The sequence below is a fragment of the Gambusia affinis genome, linkage group LG12 (genome assembly GCF_019740435.1).
Source record: "Gambusia affinis linkage group LG12, SWU_Gaff_1.0, whole genome shotgun sequence".
NCBI lineage: Eukaryota > Metazoa > Chordata > Actinopteri > Cyprinodontiformes > Poeciliidae > Gambusia > Gambusia affinis.
Window position 1 is genome coordinate 6,497,466 of NC_057879.1, and position 19,005 is coordinate 6,516,470.

A 19,005-nucleotide genomic window follows, 5' to 3' on the forward strand; every position below is an offset into this window, starting at 1 on the left:
GCTTAGATGCCGCACACCATACTGAGGCTTAAATGGCCATACAGTAGTTTGAAGTTGACTTACTCTCTAAAACCACAACGTTCTCTGTAATTGTAGTTGATTAAATTAGTAAGTTTCATGCCATTTTTTAAAGAAAAAAACAACACATGATATTATGCTATAATAGATTCGTAACGACTGAAGAAGAGGGGGAAAACATAAAACAAGACAGGAGCTTTTGTTTTGAAACGTCAGTGCGCCCTGGTGACTGGTCACGTGGTCTTCCAACATGGCCGTACCCTCTCGGAGTCAGCAGGGCCAGTTTAAATGACGAGCCGCAGATTCAAACTGACGACTTGAGACGCAGCCAAAGGAGCTTTTAGGTAAAACCTGTCGCTTCTTCAGCCCCGCAGACATGAGCAACAACGACTTTATCCTGTAAGTAACCTACTTCTGCTGTTAGCCCCTTCAAACGCCCTACTTCAGGATTAACCGCTGCGGGTTTTGTAGCAGCTAGCTGCTTAAACAGAAACTTTATGAAACCTTCATGTGTCGTTCTTACGAAAGCATAAACGAGCCCCCTTCTTCATTCATCACGTTTTATCAGAAATGTCCTAAAGACAAACCGGCATGACTAGTGCGTATTTCCTCTTACGGGGCTTATTTACAGGAAAATTTGCTCTTTGAAAAACTTTTAAATGTTTTGTCTTAGTTTATTATTATTATTTTTAAAATTATTTTTACTCATTGAAAGTGCACCCAAGAAAATAGTGAATTCTTTCAGTCTTAATAAAATAAAATAAAAAACAACTATATATACATAAATACGTCATCCTTATCTCAGTCTTATTTTTTAAGAATCATATATGTCGAGTATTACATTTCTCTGACTCTAACACGGTTGGGATCCATCCTCATTCAACCGTTTTCTTCTGCTGCTGGCAGATGATAAGAAAAGAGAAGAGGTTTATCTGTCATTCTCGCTTAGGGCAGGTCAGCTCTGGATTCTCAGTGTCAGAGGGGTTTTTGTGTGTGTTATCTAAAGGTTAGGGTGTTCAACAATTTGGGAATGTACGGTAAGCTCCAAACCAAAGGAAAAGACTGACTGAAAACTGGTAAGTCTGCCTCGATACCCACATGGAAACAAGTCTGGACCAAACACAGGCCATTCCGATGTGAAGAAGCCATTCCTTCAAAAACAAATGGAAAGAGCCAGATTATATTCTAACTGCATTCAAAGTCACGTCTTGGGATCAATCAATCAATCAATCAAATTTTATTTGTATAGCATATTTCAGCAGCAAAGCATTTCAAAATGCTTTACATCAAATTAAACACAGAAACACAATGCAACATAGAATCAACAGTCAAAACACGACATTAGGTCAGGTTCCATCAATAGATTTGTAATTGATTACGTTTTAAATACAATCCTAAACAGGTTGGTTTTTAGTCAAGTTTGCATCCATAAAAGGTTTACCTGTTACACTCCTATTAGATATCTCTTAATGACCGTCCTGACATTTGAAAGAAAAACAGAGAGGCTTCTATACCTTAGAACTTCATCACAGTTGCTTAACACGGTAGTGGCAGCGTCATGTTAAGTGGGTTTTGCGACGGTAAAGAATGCATGAAAATTTTGGAGCAACTCATTAAACCAACTAAATCTAAATGGTTGTGATCTGAGCCATTCAGTTTTAAAATGGAATCCTGTTCTATCTGATGGCAGCAAAATGTATGTAAGCCTCTGGATTTTAATGCCGTCTCCCGTTTTTCTGGGATTTGGCGAATGTAAATAATTTTGGTAATCCTAACTCATCTAAAGCAGGAAAAACAAATAATAATTAAAGGTTAGTCACAGTCGATGCCTCGTGATAAATAGCCCACACACCCATTATGAGTCAGAGGGAATAATAACGATAACCAAACATATATATTAAAAAATAAGAATCCTTCGCATCTCTTACATGTTTATCTTGTAAGAAATGTAAGTTATCCTCTACTGCAGATAAAGGTACATAGACTTGTGTGGAATATTTTTGATTTCCTGTTTTCATAAAGCTTTGACCTTTCAATTAAATTATTTTTTTTTTCAAACTAAATAGAAAAACAAGACCCGTACAAGAATGAAATTAAAAATGTTTTCTAGCTTCACATATGTAATGTAATGACGGCAGGATTGTACTACATATTATCCTGCTGTCATTAAAACGGCAGGATTCTCCACAACCCTCCAATACTGTATTTTCAAACCCAGCATGCTCCATAAGCTCAAAACATTAAAGTAGCTAAATTTGCTCTCAGCCTTCCTGTTATCTCCTCTGTTTTGCCATCTCACAGCCTGTGATATATCAAAATATGGTCAACCCTAACAGAAAAGTATCAGATGCTCAAATGGATAAAGCAGGACACGTTTCCACATTCCATAGCATTAAGTTTTTCCCTTTAAGAAACTTTTTATTGCTTCCTTTGACTTCCTGTTTAAAACAAAACACAAAAAAAGAAGAACGGCAACTTTGAACCCACTTCACTTATAAACTATAATCCAATTGTTTTTTGGTTGTTTTTTTTGTAAGTCTTCATCTGATTAAGCTGAAAATCTGCTGATCTATCCGTTGGTTCTTTGTGCAATTCTAACTGGATATTTCTTCCGTCCAGCCCCAAAGACTTTCCTGAGCTGAAGAATGATACATTCCTGCGAGCGGCGCGAGGAGAAGAACCCGAACACGTCCCGGTCTGGTGCATGAGACAGGCTGGGAGGTATTTACCAGGTACTGATGACCTTTACCCTTCTCACAAAGACACTGAAAGCTCTTGACTATTTGTGAAAACTGTTTGACATCATACATCCCACAATCTTTTTTTTTTCTTTTTTCTTTTCATACTGAATAATTTTGTTTGTCGGTGATCCCTTTCCTACCGTTGAATGCTTGTCTGCAGAGTTCCGCGAGATCAGAGCTGGGAAGGACTTTTTTGACACATGCAGGTCTCCTGAAAACTGCTGTGAGCTCACCCTGCAGGTAAAACTCCAAACATGATTTAGGGGAGAAAAAAAACAAAAGGATTAATTAATAAAGCCATTAATCCAATTCTCCTTGAAATATTCACTTTTCTCCTTCTAGCCTTTGAGGCGTTTTCCCTTCGACGCTTCCATCATCTTCTCTGACATCCTGGTCATCCCACAGGTGGGTCACCTAGCAACAGCCACGGTCGTTAAACGCGTCCATGTGGAAACGGAGGATACGTTCTGACACCACTAGTCTGGTTCTAGTAAAATATATTTGACGAACTGAAAGAAATTTGGTGTATGTTTGCAGTGTGGTTTGTAGAAGGTAAGGTAATTTTATTTATATAGCATATTTTCAGCAAACAACGCAAGTACTTGAATTTTATTTAGTTTGACACCCCGAAATAAAACTCAGTGCAGAATTGACCTAATTTTTTTTCCTTTTTCTGAAACGTGTGCCACGATGACAACTACTGTTTCCGGTTGATAAACTGTTTCAGAAACTATTAATAATGATTTTAATACTCACAAATTAATTTATAATTAATAATAATTATATTATTGTAGTTTTGAGGCCATTTTCAAGTGATATATTGATAATGGCATAACAATGCAAGTTCATCCTGTCAAAGGTTAATACACCTCAGTTTTCTAAAGAACGCTCCACACTGGAACTGGGAGATATTTTAAGTATCCAAAATAAAACGCAACAAACAGAAGTTCTAAGTGAAATCAGAACCACAAATAGAATGGATTATGAAGTCTCTGAACAAAATCGCCCTTTAAGAAATATTACTCCTCAGAAAGGAAATTATCGAGCTCTTCTTAATTTATCATTCAGTTGATTTATTGCTTAATGCAGCGAGAGGATTCAAGGTGTATTCATATTTTGGCGAGGTACGATGTACGATTGGTTATTTTTGGATTTAGATATGAATATCCTCCATATGTTAACTTTTCAGTTTAGCAGCGGTTTTAACATGAGTAACTAATGTATTTATTAAAAAACAAAAAATCTAGTTTTGCAGGGTATTACCGTGAGAATATTAACACACCAGACGATGCACCGAGCTTGTATTTTCAGGTTTCTTCATAAACGTGGAGCCGTTTCTGTCTTTGCTCTTCCATTCAGGCCATGGGAATGGAAGTCCAGATGCTGACCGGCAAAGGTCCGACGTTCACCGACCCACTGAAGGAACCCGAGGACCTGCAGCGCCTCCGGGCCAAGGTGGACGTCAACAAAGAGCTGGACTACGTCTTCAAAGCCATCACTCTGACCAGACACAAGATCGAAGGGAAAGTGCCGCTCATCGGCTTCACGGGCGCGCCGGTGAGAGAGAAACCCAGACCCGCTCAGCGGCCGGGTCCACGTCTAGAAAACCCCAGAAGCGTTTTAACCGTTTTGTCGCGCCACAGTGGACCCTGATGTCGTACATGATCGAAGGCGGCGGCTCCACCACCCACTCCAAAGCCAAGCGCTGGCTGTACCGCCACCCAGACTCCAGCCACATGCTGCTGAAGATGCTGGCCGACGTGATCGTGGAGTACCTGGTGGGACAGGTAGCGGCCGGGGCGCAGGTCAGAACCCCTCCGTTCTCAGAACGCATTTAGAAATGTGTTGCCACTTGAGACGCACTTAACAGGGACACGATTTGCGCTATGCAGGGCAGTGGAGGAGGCCACTTGTGAAGATGAATGTTGATTTGCTCCCACCTACAGTCTACAGGGAGACGGGTTTTCCTTAGCATCAGCAGGATAATACATCTGATTCAGCGTTTTCCTTTTGATTTACTAAAAAACAAAACAAAAAAAACAACACACACCACAAAAGACAGCCCTGAAACAAAAGTTGCCGTGAGTCATTTGGTAGTTGGGTCATTCTTGTAATATACAGTAATTATACTTTTTTTCCTTTAGAAGTGCAAGTGTCTACAGAGGTAGTTACGTCCCTTTAAACTTTTACATTTTGGCCTTTTACAGCCGCACTTCAACATATTTTATTGGGATTTTCTTTATTAGACCGACACAAAGTGAGCATGAACGTAACATTTTATTATTTATAGTTATTTTTTTATTACTTATGTGTTGTGTGAAACTTATGCTTTCTTTTTGCGTTTTCCTTTTCTTCCTCCCACAACTAAGCCTGTCACGATAACAAATTTTGCAGAAGGATAAATTGTCCCAGAAGTTATTGCGATAAACCATAATGTTGCTATTTTGAGACCCTTTAAGTAATATGGTGGTAATGGTGTAATAACGCAAGAACACATTCACAAAGATCAGTAAACTTTTGAATTCTGATGAAGAATTAAACCCTGGGACAGGAAAGCATTTTCAATATCCAAAATAAATAAAATAACAACAAACAACAAATCATAAAGTCACGGTAAGCAAAACTGTCCTCCAAAAACAGACTAGTTGCGACCAATAAACCAGAGCAAAGAGATAATTTCTCATTCGATTATTTGATTTATTGCAACAGCTTTACCTACAACACACTTCACTGTGCTGTGTGTAGCTGTGCGCGTGACAAAATCTAATGTGAATCTAATTTAACACGCATTTCAAAAACGTTCCCCTAAAATAATAAAACTCTTCAGAGTTGTTCTGTGCATTGCTTCCCCCCCCCCCCCCTCAATGTAATGACCCACTCTGTGACTCACATTATATTGCCCTTACTCAACCAGTTGCAACAAGTGTCCTCTCTCTGCCTACATGCTCAGGTCTAATGCACATTGGGAAATTCGCTGGAAGAGAGAGCTGTTGCTCACAAATCATGAGCAGCTTTGACTCGCTACCGAGTGGCAGGATTTACTAACCGGCTAATTTTATCCATCCAGGGTTGTTGGTATTTGCAGGGGGGGAAACAAAAAACGAGATGTGGGGGAACTCGTGAAAAAGCATTTGTTTTGTCAGAGGTTAACTAAGCCTTTTCGTCGGGTTGTCGCTCTGCAGGCCCTGCAGGTGTTCGAGTCGCACGCCGGCATCCTGGGCCCCGTGGAGTTCAGGGAGTTCTCCCTGCCGTACCTGCGGGACATCGCTCGCCGCGTCAAGGACAGACTTAAGGAGAAGGGACAGGATGTTCCGATGGTGAGAGATGCCTCGCACAAAGATGCTTTCACATCAGTCCACGGCATCTGATTTAAGTGCAGATAAGTCACCAGGGGCAGCAGCCCTTCTATAGCCCTGATCCCATTCATTCATTCTCCAGCCTGTGATTTGAGCAAATTTACACCATGTTAGTGTTCCCTTACTGGCATGGTGTTGCTAAAATAACACCTAATCCCTAATGGGATCAATAAAAATGATGCCAAGTGCTGTGGCACACAAATACCTGTAGGTGGCAGCATTTGATCACCTACAGCTGGGCTGTGTCTGCTGTTTGGATGTTCCAGATTGTGTTTGCGAAGGATGCTCACTACGCCTTAGAGGAGCTTTCTGAGTCTCACTACGAAGTGGTGAGCTTGGACTGGACCATTGACCCCCGATCAGCAAGGTAACGCACCCACACACACACACACACACATCCAGTTTCTATAAGCTTCTGCCACTTCTTACTACCCTGTGTGTCTATCCTCCTCTCTTGTGGTTTGATACCTGGGAGGCAGCTAAAAGCCGAAGTGTCTAGTTAAAGCAGCGTTGGTGGGTCTGGTTAACCATTTGCTGTGGACCCGCCCCCGATTCTCTCTCTCCCTCCTGCCAGTTTGTCACTGGGCGCAGGATTTAAGTCAACAAACATCTGCGTTTCCTGCTCCACACAAATACTTAACCTGTTGGTTATAGGATTAACAAGTGTGTGTGTGTGTGTGTGTGTGTGTTCAGGGAACGCACTGGAGGGAAGGTCAGCCTGCAGGGAAACATGGACCCCTGCGCTCTGTATGCGCCAAAGGTAACATGTACATCCTGTTTGCTCAGACTTCCATGTTGACAGATGAACAGCTCTGGTTAATTAAGTAGATTTTTTTTTCATTATTATTTATTAGAAATTGAAAAATGGTGAATATCTTATGCATTTATAGTTTGGATCATTAATAAAAATAAATTTAGTTTAATTTCACCCAAGACTGAAACGATTAATTGTGATGAATTAATATTTGAAATAATAGTCAACTAATTGATTAATCATTAGCTGGAGTGTACGGTCTTAAAAGAAAAGGACATTTGCTGAAAAACTGTGTTTATAAGGAAGCGAATCTGTCATCCGGATGTATTTGCCAAAAGAATTCTTGATCTTTTATGGTACAGCGTCAACTATGGAGCAAGGCAAACGAAAGGTTTCGTAGTTTGGGACTGTTTTGATCTTACGTCAGAAAGTAAGGTATTGGTTATCACTTCGTTGTCGTTTCATCCAGTTCTTTTCAGTTTCTACTTGATATTTATGAATCCATATTCAGCTGAAATTGACTCTTAGTTTACTTTCATATGTTCTGCAGGTTAAGTGTTGCATGTGTTTCTACTTTTAAATCATACATTTCATAATTTGTTCTTAAATTACCCTCCATATATAAAAAATCTATAAAAAAGACAGAAAAAAGAAAAATAAAGACAACCCCTCTATAAATAAATAAAAAAAGACATTTCTAGCAAAACACATCCATAAAGATCTACGTACAAAATAAATATAAAAGAAAAAAATTCAACTTATATGAACAATATATAGTGTCGCTAAAATCTGTCTTATTTAAATGAATCCACCTCCTCAATGCTGAGGCATTATAGGGCATCAGAATGAAGTCCACTTAGGATAAATGCAGGTACACAGCCATCCTACAAATTACTGTTGCTTTTTATAAATTATTTCATATAAATTTATTGTTTACTTCATTTTTTTTCCCTACAGCAGATGTAGTTGTGTCAAAAAGGCGCAAGACTAAATTTCAAAATGTTGGATAAACGTTTTTGTTTTTATGAAAATTTGTGGAAAAAAAAAAAAACCCAGTCCACAAGCATCCTCGTTCCAAACACGTTCACTTAAATTTTCATCACTTGGTACGTTAGCATTATTTATTGGCTGTATCAAAGGATATAAAATTTACTTTGAGATTAACTGAAGATATGACATAACACAATATATAATATACAATAAAATGCAATGACTTAAATAAATCTTATTGCATAGACTAAGTCATCAAATCAGTCTGTCAACTATGTTGCCTGTAGGGATTTTTAATGTCCAGCAGGTGTCAGTATTCAGTGACAGTATCAATACAGTTTTGCTATGGGTCAAAAGGCTTCATGACGCCTCAGTTACCCATCACTAGCGGTGGCAGCAGGGAAAATTCCTACAGCATGTTAAATCAGCATTATTTTAAGACAAATTAGGAGTCACTAAATATGTTTTCAGTTCGTATTGGTAAAAACATTTTCACGATTACGCACTGCTTTGTTCTGGCCTTTCGAACTAAATCCTAACAGAATACGGTTTGATTTTGTGGTTATAATGCGGGGGAGAAACGTATAAGGGGTGTAAATACTTTGCCGATGTGACTGCAAGTGTAAGCAATCCCCTCTTAGAAGTAATCCCCTGTAAAGCTCAACTCGTCGCTCTGGTTCAGGAACAGATTTCGGACGTGGTGAGGAAGATGCTGGAGGGTTTCGGAACCAGGGGCTACATCGCCAACCTCGGCCACGGCCTGTACCCCGACATGGACCCGGAGAACGTCGGCGCCTTCGTCGACGCCGTGCACCAGCACTCTAAGCTTCTAATCAAACAAAAATGAAGACAGGAATAGAGGATGTATATTGCTGATGATGTAGAAAAGAATGCATTATTTTATTGAAAATCATGTATGTGTTTTTGAATACAGATTATCGCCCGAAACGACTTTGTCTGTTTTACATTGGGATAGAGAAACAACTAAAAAACAAAAAAAAAAAAACACCACATTCCCATTTAGTGCAGCTTTTTATGATAAACATGCTGCTTCTCTAAGATGAGCTGTTTTTCTCTTCAGCTGTGATGTGTTGATCTGACCAGGAGTGGATTATGTGTTTTGGATTGAAACGCAATCGCATGATTTTTAGCAAGCAGACGTGCATGTAGAGCTCATCTTAAGTGCTGCAGGCATCATATTAGCGATCGCATTCGATCTGTTTGGCAGGTATAAAGCAGCTCGGATGATGAGTATTAAGATTTTAGTCTAGTGCTTACAAATACATTCATAAAAAAAAAAAAAAGATATCTAAATACAATCAGAATCTATAACGTAGCTTGTCGTCAGGCAACGTGGTTCCGTTTGAAAAGCTGATAAAGGGAAGAAAAACAAACGGGGATTTAAAAACGGGTGATTTGCTTAAAAGGAAAATTGTACATTTTTGGGGGGGTGGGCGGAAAATGCAGCACAGCAGATGTCGACTGCTACCCAACACCCTGTCTCTACAAATTTTCCCGTTGAATATTAACAAGTACATTTAAAAAAAAAAAGTGATAAGTTTTATTAGATGTTTGTTGCAGTACAAGATGGTGCTTAAGGATATAAGGATGGTTCATCCTTGTAATCGACTCATTTCCCAGAAAAATTGCATTTTATTACATTACTCCACGTTAATCTAATGTGAAAATCCAACATATGCCACCAATAAGCAAGTTTATTAGTTTTGAATTGCCTTTAATCCACACAGATACAAAATAAAACGTCGAGGCTCAAATATAGTGTTGTGAAATGGTGTTTAAGTCCTTATTCATGTGTTGCATTTTTCACCACTGCGTCAAAACCAATACCAAATTGTATCACCAATACCAAAACTCTTGGTATTGGCGACACATTTTTAGACAAGCTGATGGGAGAGAGAGGATGCACTTAAACCAATTCATGTACTAGTGAAAGACAACACAGGTAAACACAAAATGCAGTGGTCATATCAATATGTCTACTATTATGGGAGGGGAAATCTGCATTTTGTTAAAACATGTCTTTCATCACTAATCACTTTTTCATAACCATGTTGGTTTCATTTTTTTCTCCCTGAATAACCCCCTTTATGTAAATGTCCCATATTTTTTTATTTACTTGTGTTGTCTGAGTAACATTTAAGTTGGCTTGACGTTCTGAAACACTTTATAAGTATAAAAATCAGGAAGCGGGACAAACACTTTTTCACACCACTGTTCGTATGCAGTCCTTTAGAAAGTGTTGGAGGAAAAAAACTCAGCACAGAAGTGGTAGAGCTCATTTCCACTGGTTGGTTTCTCAACATGCACCCAACTTTTATTTGATCATTTCATTTCATAACAGCCAACCACCTGAGCCAAACCATTCACATCCGATGAAAGGAAGTTGGCGAAGGTGTTAAAAACATCCCAGGGACCAACAAGGCTTTAAGCCCATCGCAGCCTGGATGATGGGGGGTGTGAGTTTTAAAACATGCAGGATACCGGCCCCTAAGAGCCACAATCGGCTTTCTATCATTAGGGTTTAGCATGGCTTAAAAGATGTTTGTGTTTGAAAACCAACCAACTTAAAGGAGTTTCGTGCTTTCCGCCGAATAGAGCGATCAAACATGAAGCTAAGAGACATTTCATCAAACAACAATTTGAACTTTAATTTATCATTTCGATTTTGTGTGTGTGAAAAGAGAAGATTGCCCACTGCCTTGGAGGCAAATGAAGCACATTCCATAGTTGGGATGAAAAAGGAAAGAATAACAAAAAAAAAGAAAAAGCTTGATTGATTATGTGTAATTCAATACTGAGGCCTGGTTAAGAAAATGGGGCAGAGGCGCGACAGTCGCTGCGATCAAAACTGGGACAGGGAGTGAGACGGTGTCCTGCCGGAAGGTGTGGGAGTCTGTTTTTAAACGGCGAGTCCCCGACTCCTCTGAGAAACATTTAAAATGAAGCGGCCGAAGAAATAAACAGCTCAAGTAGTGCGTCACAGATTCACGGTTTTTTAAAGAACGCTTTGGAGGGGGAGGGGGAAAGTAGACTTATTAATGATGCGAGACAGAGCTTCATTTTCTATTGGCCTCTTGCCACAAGGCTAGACAAGGACCTAAAACAAACCGGTGGAGAACTGTAGCAAAAAGGGGCTATTTTGCTGTCACCAAGTTTCCATGGCAACCCTTGAGCCAATCTCTACCAGCCAGTTGTTTTGGGATGCCTGCCAGGAAAGGCTGTTTCTGTTCTACCATCACAAACATAACCAGGCCAAGAAATTTGTTTCCTTTACAACTATTTCGTGCAGCTTACAGCAAAGAATGGTGCAGATTTAGCTTGCCAGCTAAAGGTGGGTCAAACTATTTGCTTTACGGCGCTAGGACGCACAAACAAAATGCAGGCAAATTCAAATGTTCTTAAAATAGAAAATATGATGGACTAAGCTAAGTATTCATCTCTTAATAACCGTGTTTCAATTTAATTTCACAGTAATTAGGGCCACAAGCATGCAGTGACTTTTACTCCAGAGTGGATTGAGACAGAACCAGTCATTAAATTGGGCTACATGGCAAGAAGAAAGGCAGACACTGGGCTTGTTCTTACCCTGAAAATGTTTACAGATTGGAAAAAAATGTAGCATAGTTTGGTTCTTTATGAGGAAAACTGCGTAGAAGGATTCGCAAATTCTGTTTCTGCAACGATCTGACAAGTTTGTTTGGCAACAAAAATGTTGCCTGGTTAGTTTATTGTTGAGTAGATTATAATAAGTAAAAAAATAAATAAAATGTAAAAAGAATATATATATATATATATATATATATTTAAATATACTTATCTTTAAGATATGAAAGTGTGCCCAATGATCCTGTGGGCCTCTACTGAAAATCTCTCTTGACCAGGATTAGATTTGGATTAATTCTAGTTGACAGTTTTGAAAAGTGGCGTTTGTTCATTTTTAGTAGATTTTTGTGTTATTCCTCGTCTGTCCAAGGGCCACATTTAAAACCTTCTTTTCTTTTAGTAGATATACAGTCTTTAAGTTGATCGGTTCGGGGTTGTTTTTTTTTTTTTTTTCAAATTCATTGTAATATTATCAAATTCATCATTATATCTTGCGTTATTGACTTCTCTGCCTGATTTTGGGGAAGAAAAAAAAAACAAAAACAACCTTGAACCACATCTTTTGTCGCAGCCAAACAGTAAAACCCCTTTGCATTTATTCAATGTGTTAGACATAAAGTTTGTCACACTGAAAATAGGTCGCCCCTCTAGAGCTTCAAATAAAGCCTGAAATCCTGATTTATCACTAAGTCCGTCACGATAACTAATTTTGCTCGACAATAAATTGTCCCAGAACAAATTGGAATACATGATCATATTGTTGTTTTGAGGCCGTTTCCAAGTAATGCAACAGCAATAATGGCACAATAATGCTAGAACACACTATAAACTTTAAATTCTAATGAACATTTAAACACTGGAACGAAAGACATCTTAAAAATCTAAAAGCAAACAAACAAAACATCAGAAACAACAAATATCATAAATTATGAAGATTGCAAACAAAATTACCTTTCAAAAAAAGGGTCTAGTTGAGACTAAAGCACCAGACTGAAGACTTTTATCATTCAGTTTTTGGTAGAAAGAGAAAAAGGATAAATCAAGTAAATGAAAATGATTGAGTTTCTGATTGAGCAATTAATTGATTTATTGTGAAAGTCCTATTTATTTCCCCAAACAATACTTTTTAGAGCCAGGATTGAGGAAGTTGGGTCCATAAATTCCATCTCTTAAGTCTTAGACACAATCCATGGAGATCGTTAACCATGTCTCAAAATCTCCAGATTCTAAGTGAAGACATCACTGCTAATGTGGCAATTCAAGGTTTGCATAACTGGAAAGAACAGGTCAAACTGGTGGAGAAATTAAACTTCCAGTCAAAAAGGAAACAAACACGATGGAAAACAATCAAAGGTAATCAATAAGAATCAACGGTGTTTACTGCTGAGGATGGGACTGCAGCGACGCCCTCCCCTCCCCTCCCCCCCGACCGGTGACGTGATGCTCCCCAGATTTGTCCAAAAAAATAATAATAAAAAAAAAAAAAAATCAGCAGCCGCACATAAACAAACAGATTTAAAGGAATCTGCTTATCTGTTGTTCTTAGCTGCGTCCCGGAGCCAAACTGAATTTTGGATTAACTGATCTCTTCGCTGAGCCTCTGTTCTGATTACAGTAATGAAGCGCACCGTTTCTAACAACATGTGGCTTTGTGTTTACGCCGAATTTCTCAGTCGTCCAATCTGGCAGGGATAGGAAAAAAATATAAACAGGTATTGGGCCTGAAAGATAGCCAGTTCGCTTTCAGCATATTATCTGAGTTTTTAACCAAATTTGAACCATTTAAAGTTATTTTATGTATATATAATCTTCTTTTTTTTCCCCAGGTTAATTTGTAAGCGCTTGTAATTACCAGACATACATGCAAGCCTATGAACATCAGTGCTCATGGAGTCATTTTAAGTCCAAGTTTGGCCTGTATTCCTGTCAAATCCACATCCAGAGCATCTCTCCAGATCCTCCAGAGTCCTGGGTCCTCTGATTTTAGGTCTGGTGACTGACTGGTTGGTTTTGAGACTTTATCCTGCTCAGACACAATAAATGACCCATTTCCAAGTTTCTGGCTGCATCCAAAAGTTTTCTTTATTTAAGCATGTATTATATAAAGTTACAATGTTGTCCAACAAGGTTCCCATGGCCTTGAAAGGGAAACAGGCCCACTGCATGACTGATCCTTTACCGTACGTCTATTGGACATGCTGGGCTAAAACACTCAAACTGAGTCTTCTCTGGCTAAAGCACACGGTTCTCATTCAAGTTCCAGTCGATCGGTGGTGGCCTTAACTTGTCTAATCAAAGGCAACTCAGTTCAACCCAATACAGTTTAACTATTAACCAAAACTCGAAGTGTCTGTGTGATGGCCAGTGCCTCAGGCGGAGAGTCCACCGATCCTTTTCGAACCTGAAGCATCAGCACTTCTGGTAAAACTACACACACTTCAAAAGAGATGAATTCAGTGTGTGTTACAGGTACCAATGCAGCACCCCTGATGTGAGCTCACACCAGTAATCGTTAGATGTAGAGTATACGTGGGGGCAGTCTTTCTGGTTTATTTATAGCCCTACTGACTGTTGGGGAAATTCTGATGTGTTCAAATGGAGCTCACGTCTAGTGCACCATTGTGGCTTTCAACCCAATGGTTAAATTAAGGGGTCCTTATTTCTAAGTAACCACAGTCGTCAAGCAGCAAAACTTAGTGGCCCCAATGCTGTACCTGTAGTCTACTGTAGGGGAATTGTTGCTGCTTTATCACACAAAGCACAGCAGACAGCAGTTGCGTTTCCACTGACCATATAGTTGCGCAAACATGGCAAATATGAAAAAATAAAATAAAATAAAAACTTGTGTTTTTTTGCTAGGATGAGGTGGTTTTCCAGCTGTATTGAGACGAGTGCATTACACAAAACTGCAATGGAAACACTTTTCTTTTTTTTCTTTTGTTTTTTTGCATCACACAAATTGTGCGATCAACAACCAGATGTCGCTACTGGCGGAGAAGATGGAAGGAGATGACAGGAAGTGGTGGGAGGAGGTTGGCACGGCGTGGTTTTGTGATTCATCACGGGATTGTAATTGCGGTTCTATTTGATGGAAACGTTGCAATTACAAACTTCTACATTTCCGACATTAGCGGAATATTGCTAACGTTTTGCGCACAGTCGTAATGGGAGCGCAGCTGCAGTGAGCTGTAAATCTGACGCGTTTACAGACACAGTGGGTGGATCAAAATACACTTTTTGATCCTTTGTTTGTGTCGTTGCTGAGCCCACTTTGGCGTAAAATGGAAACGTAGAAATCCAGCCCTCCACATATTAAAAAGACTGCACCGCAGTGAGTGTTATTAATATTTACGAAACTACACAAAGCTCAAAGCAGCCAAAGAGAAGAATAAAAAAAACAAAGCAAAACAAAGCAAAAAAAAAAACTGAGCGGTGTTTTTATTCATCCTTGTCCTTTGTGTGTTGTAGTACAATAAACAAGTACACACTCGCTCAAACACGCCTACACAAACTGAACACACAAAGCTTTTGTTGTGGGCACATAAATAGCGAAGACAAATGAACAAAAATCACCGCTGATTGGCGACAGGTAAGACTGAAGAGGCTACGGCTGTGTGTCAGTGGGCCATCTGGGAATAAAGTGACAGTCTGCATGTGTGTGTGTGTGTGTATGTGTGTGTGCGCGCGCGCGCCTGCGAGACAGGAAGAGAGACAGTGAGAAGGTTGTAACAATGAATCTGTGCTCTTTAGAAATGGAGATCAATTTCCACATGGTTGCCTTTAAAGGCTTTGGCAGGAGAATAATATATAAGTGTGTGTGTTTTCGGTGTGCGTTTCTGCTCGTGTTTGTGGCTCTGGATGTCTACATGTGTACAAATCATCTCATTGTGTGCATTAGCGTCATTGTGTGTGGGCTTTTATGTGCTTAGTCTGTGCACAGGGAATGAACAGGTGGATGTGTGTGTGTGTGTGTGTGTGTGGGTGTCTTTGAAGGAGGTCCAGGCTCCATCTCTCAGCAAATCAGCAAGCCTGAAAATCCAATCTGCCTGGAGAGGCAGCAAGCTGTACATCATCTGTCATGGATGGACACTATCAGCGCTTTATCAGTGACCACCCCCTCCAAACACACACATACACACACACACACACACAGCATGTCTTTCAATGACCACATGCATGAACGAACGTACACAGCCCACAGTGACAGAGACTGATAGGCATTATTAACTGTGGTGGTTGTGTGGAGGAGAGCAGTGGGGTGGGCAGAAGCAGTCAGTGAAACTCTGGCTTCAGTCTAAGCTGGACCCTGAGATGCTTCGCACCGATTCGGATCCTGACAGCTGTGACCGGCCTTCTTTGCCGACGATGCCTTCCTATTCCCGGCAAGTCTGCCATGTTGCCTCAAACGACAGCTTGTCACCTGCAAGCCTGCAAATGGTTAGCAGCTTGAATAATAGCGCCTAGCTGGGACTGCGCTGGAGCATTGGCGAGGCTGTGGCGTCAGCGTCGCAGTGCTGCCGTCAGTACTGGCACACCAGCTAGTTCACTCTCTTCACTCTCTTCACTACTTGGACAGTGTGCCCATGCAAGGCAGAAGATCAGTCATATGGAAAAACACAGACCAGACGTAACAGTGTGGCCACTGGCAGGTGAAGCACTAGCGTCAGGGCAGATGTTGGTGGAATGTACTGGGAAGCAGGTGAGCGTTCCGTCCTCAGAACTGATGTAGAAGCGGTAAAAAGGGAAGAGGATGCCGACCTGAACGGAGCCAAACCAGGCTTCGAAGATGCCTTGACTCCCGAGTCAAGAGTCAAGGTTCATTGAGGTTCTTGTGGATTGAACGGAATGGTCATGCGGTCTGATGGAGAGGAGAGGAGCTGCTGTCGCTGAAATTTCTGAGGAAGATCATGTTGTTCCCAATAGAAAGATGTCAGAACACACGGTGTATCAACATTTGTGGCATATGGGGGAAGCAGAGCTGGAGAACAGTCAGGATACCGATGCATCAATCAGTGAAGTTACACACAGTGGTAGTGTTCAGGAATTTTACTCGGGTAAGAGTAGCTATACTTCATAATAAAGTTACTCAAGTAAAACATACAGAGTAGTAAAAATATTACCATAAGTACATCCTTTTCAAAAGGTTATTCAAGTACGGTAAATGTAACTGGGTATAACTCAACTCTGACAAGGATTCCTTAACTTAGTCCTCCACTGTCTAATACGTGGTCAGTTTAAGATCCAGAAATGCACAAAAAACTCTAATAAACAGAAGATGACCAGCCTACCACCGTACCTGGTCCTCCTAAAGAACACGCTAAATAATTCAGGAGTATCAGTAATAGACAGTGGCTGCCTGCCACACCATGTACCTGTTATGAGTGTTTTGGTCACAGATATCCTCAATCAGTTCAAAAAGAAAGATTGTGTATAATTTACTAGCGCGTGCAAACTATCAGCATGAAAGTCAAGCTAATAGTCGAGTAAATACTCATAATTTGAAATATATTGAAGACCGGGTTGTGGTTTGTTAATATTGGTGGGATTTTTTGCAGCTCACATGACATGTCTGGTGGAAGGGATTGCCACAGTGTTGAGTTCGAGTCCAAAAGTACACAAAAGCATGAGGGATGTTTCAGCAAAGGACAAGAAGACGTTGCTGAAAACTCCCCAGTCTCTCGCTTTACATAGTTTGCAGGTGTGTATGTGTGTGTTTGAGAGAGAGAGAGTCCTTAGTGGTTTTGTCTGCACAAGCTGAAGAAGGAGAGAGGTGGGGGCAGATTGGGGGAGAAAAAGATTGAGCACATAGCAATCAGTCCTCCATCTATCTGTCTGGATAATTAATATAAATCTGCTCATTTATCATCAGCCAATCAATCTAGATTTACAATCCAACACACAAGCACTCTTTGCACTTTTTGATAGCCTGATTGTCTGGTTAGATGGTTCTGCAGAAATCTGTAATGAATGAGAATGAAGCGGTGAAGGAGGGCATAGAGGAAAAATATTCTGATTAGAGACAAATGAGTGAGAGATTGATGGAGCTATATAAGGCGGCACAAGCTTCATTTATCACTAATTCTGGGCTGGTTGGATGGGCAGAAATGCAAAGAGGAGACCACCTCGGCCTAGAAGCGAAATACATTTCTATCAGAACGACTAATACTGGACTGATAGACAAAAACAGCCTGGACTTATCGGCTTTTAATAGGCGTGTAAGTCGCGGTAAACTAAGTACGGACACGGCAAAAACAAAAAGGGCTGTGGGACAATCTAGTTGTCACCATTAGTTAGTAGCGCCACCCTGTGCACACTAAAGGTTTAGGTAGAGTCTGAATGACTCAAAAACCAAAATGAAGGGTTTGGAGTGGCCTAGTCCAAGGGTCTGAAATCTGTGACTCCTTTAAAATCAAGTAAGAATGGCTTTTAATTACGGAAGGTAACAAGACAGGGTGCTTTTAGCATATTTAATATAGCATAAAATATCTACAACGGAGTGGCACCAATGGCACAAGGCTTTCACCAGAGTTCAGCTAGCTTCATGCTACAATGCAGTTCATTTCCTGTTATAAAAACATTCAAAATAAAAGGTAAAATATTAAATTTTTTATTATTATTTAGCTTTATATTGTGTTATTATGTTATTCCATCATCAAAAACATACCTGGGGTGTTGCCTTGATTCTTTCATGCATGTTTGAGAAATCCTTGAATCTCCCGTGGCAACCATTCACAGATGGGGAAAACGCCCGGGTGGACCTGGCACCGGAGTTTCCGAGCTTCCATGTCTCACTGCAGCCACTCCTCCCTCTCAGCTCCTTCACACTAATCAGCAGCAATTAGAAACACCTGACGGATCTGCGCAACAGCTAACCCCATTATGCTAGCTACCTAGCGCAACGCTGGTTAAACGGCTAACAGAGGAGCCATATTGTGACGACTTCCGGGAGGCGGAGTTTCAGAAAGAGACGGAGACCCAATTTCAATTCGTTCATTTCTTTTAAGACATATTTGATAAATGCAGGATTCCTATAACAACCGGAGGTAACAGTTACTTGACAGTGCTATAAAATGGCACTATGTGGCTGGAAAATACATAATACTGCCCGTTTGATTTCAGATTTTTCCTAATACCTTCCTGTCTTATTAATAGTACATTTACACATTCCTAGGGTCAGTTTAGTGATCAGAACAGGAACTACATCCAGGTGTAACTTTGCTGCATCTTAAATAATGTAACGATAGAACAGTAATAATTGCACAGAATGTTGTAATAAAGTTCCAACGCTCTGTTTCATAATACAAATAAAACTTGTCTGCAGCCAGACGGAAAAATGTCAATATTATACCAAATTGCATCAAATCCACTTTAACATCTAATCTGCTAAACATAACAGCTAGCTTGACAGCTAAACCAAATGTTATTTTTCAAATAATTGTGAATAAATTCAGGCTAAAGGCCTACTCTAGAATTAGGGTTTCATTTTGTGCTCAATTTCTTAACAAAATTCCAACCACTGTCA

At 40.1% G+C, this 19,005-nt stretch overlaps 2 protein-coding genes across 14 annotated transcripts in view; one reads left to right on the forward strand and one right to left on the reverse strand.

Moving 5' to 3' along the window:
• ctnnd2b (catenin (cadherin-associated protein), delta 2b) overlaps positions 1–2,914 on the reverse strand; it is a 185,682-nt gene extending 182,768 nt beyond the window's left edge. For 12 of the 13 annotated variants that reach the window (XM_044134908.1, XM_044134912.1, XM_044134909.1 and 9 more), the window contains exon 1: positions 1,117–1,169. In XM_044134908.1, the coding sequence (XP_043990843.1) occupies positions 1,117–1,167 (51 nt within the window). In that variant the 5' untranslated portion in view covers positions 1,168–1,169. Of the gene's footprint in view, positions 1–1,116; positions 1,170–2,899 lie in introns of those variants that run through there. The other variant, XM_044134898.1, reaches the window with a different exon arrangement.
• urod (uroporphyrinogen decarboxylase) lies at positions 244–8,807 on the forward strand. Its single transcript, XM_044134916.1, has 10 exons — positions 244–417; positions 2,638–2,750; positions 2,920–2,999; positions 3,102–3,164; positions 4,119–4,316; positions 4,403–4,564; positions 5,942–6,076; positions 6,382–6,482; positions 6,809–6,875; positions 8,542–8,807. The coding sequence occupies exons 1-10, from the start codon at positions 395–397 to the stop codon at positions 8,704–8,706; spliced, it is 1,107 nt and encodes a 368-aa protein (XP_043990851.1). The 5' UTR covers positions 244–394; the 3' UTR covers positions 8,707–8,807.
• Positions 8,808–19,005: the final 10,198 nt, after the last annotated feature.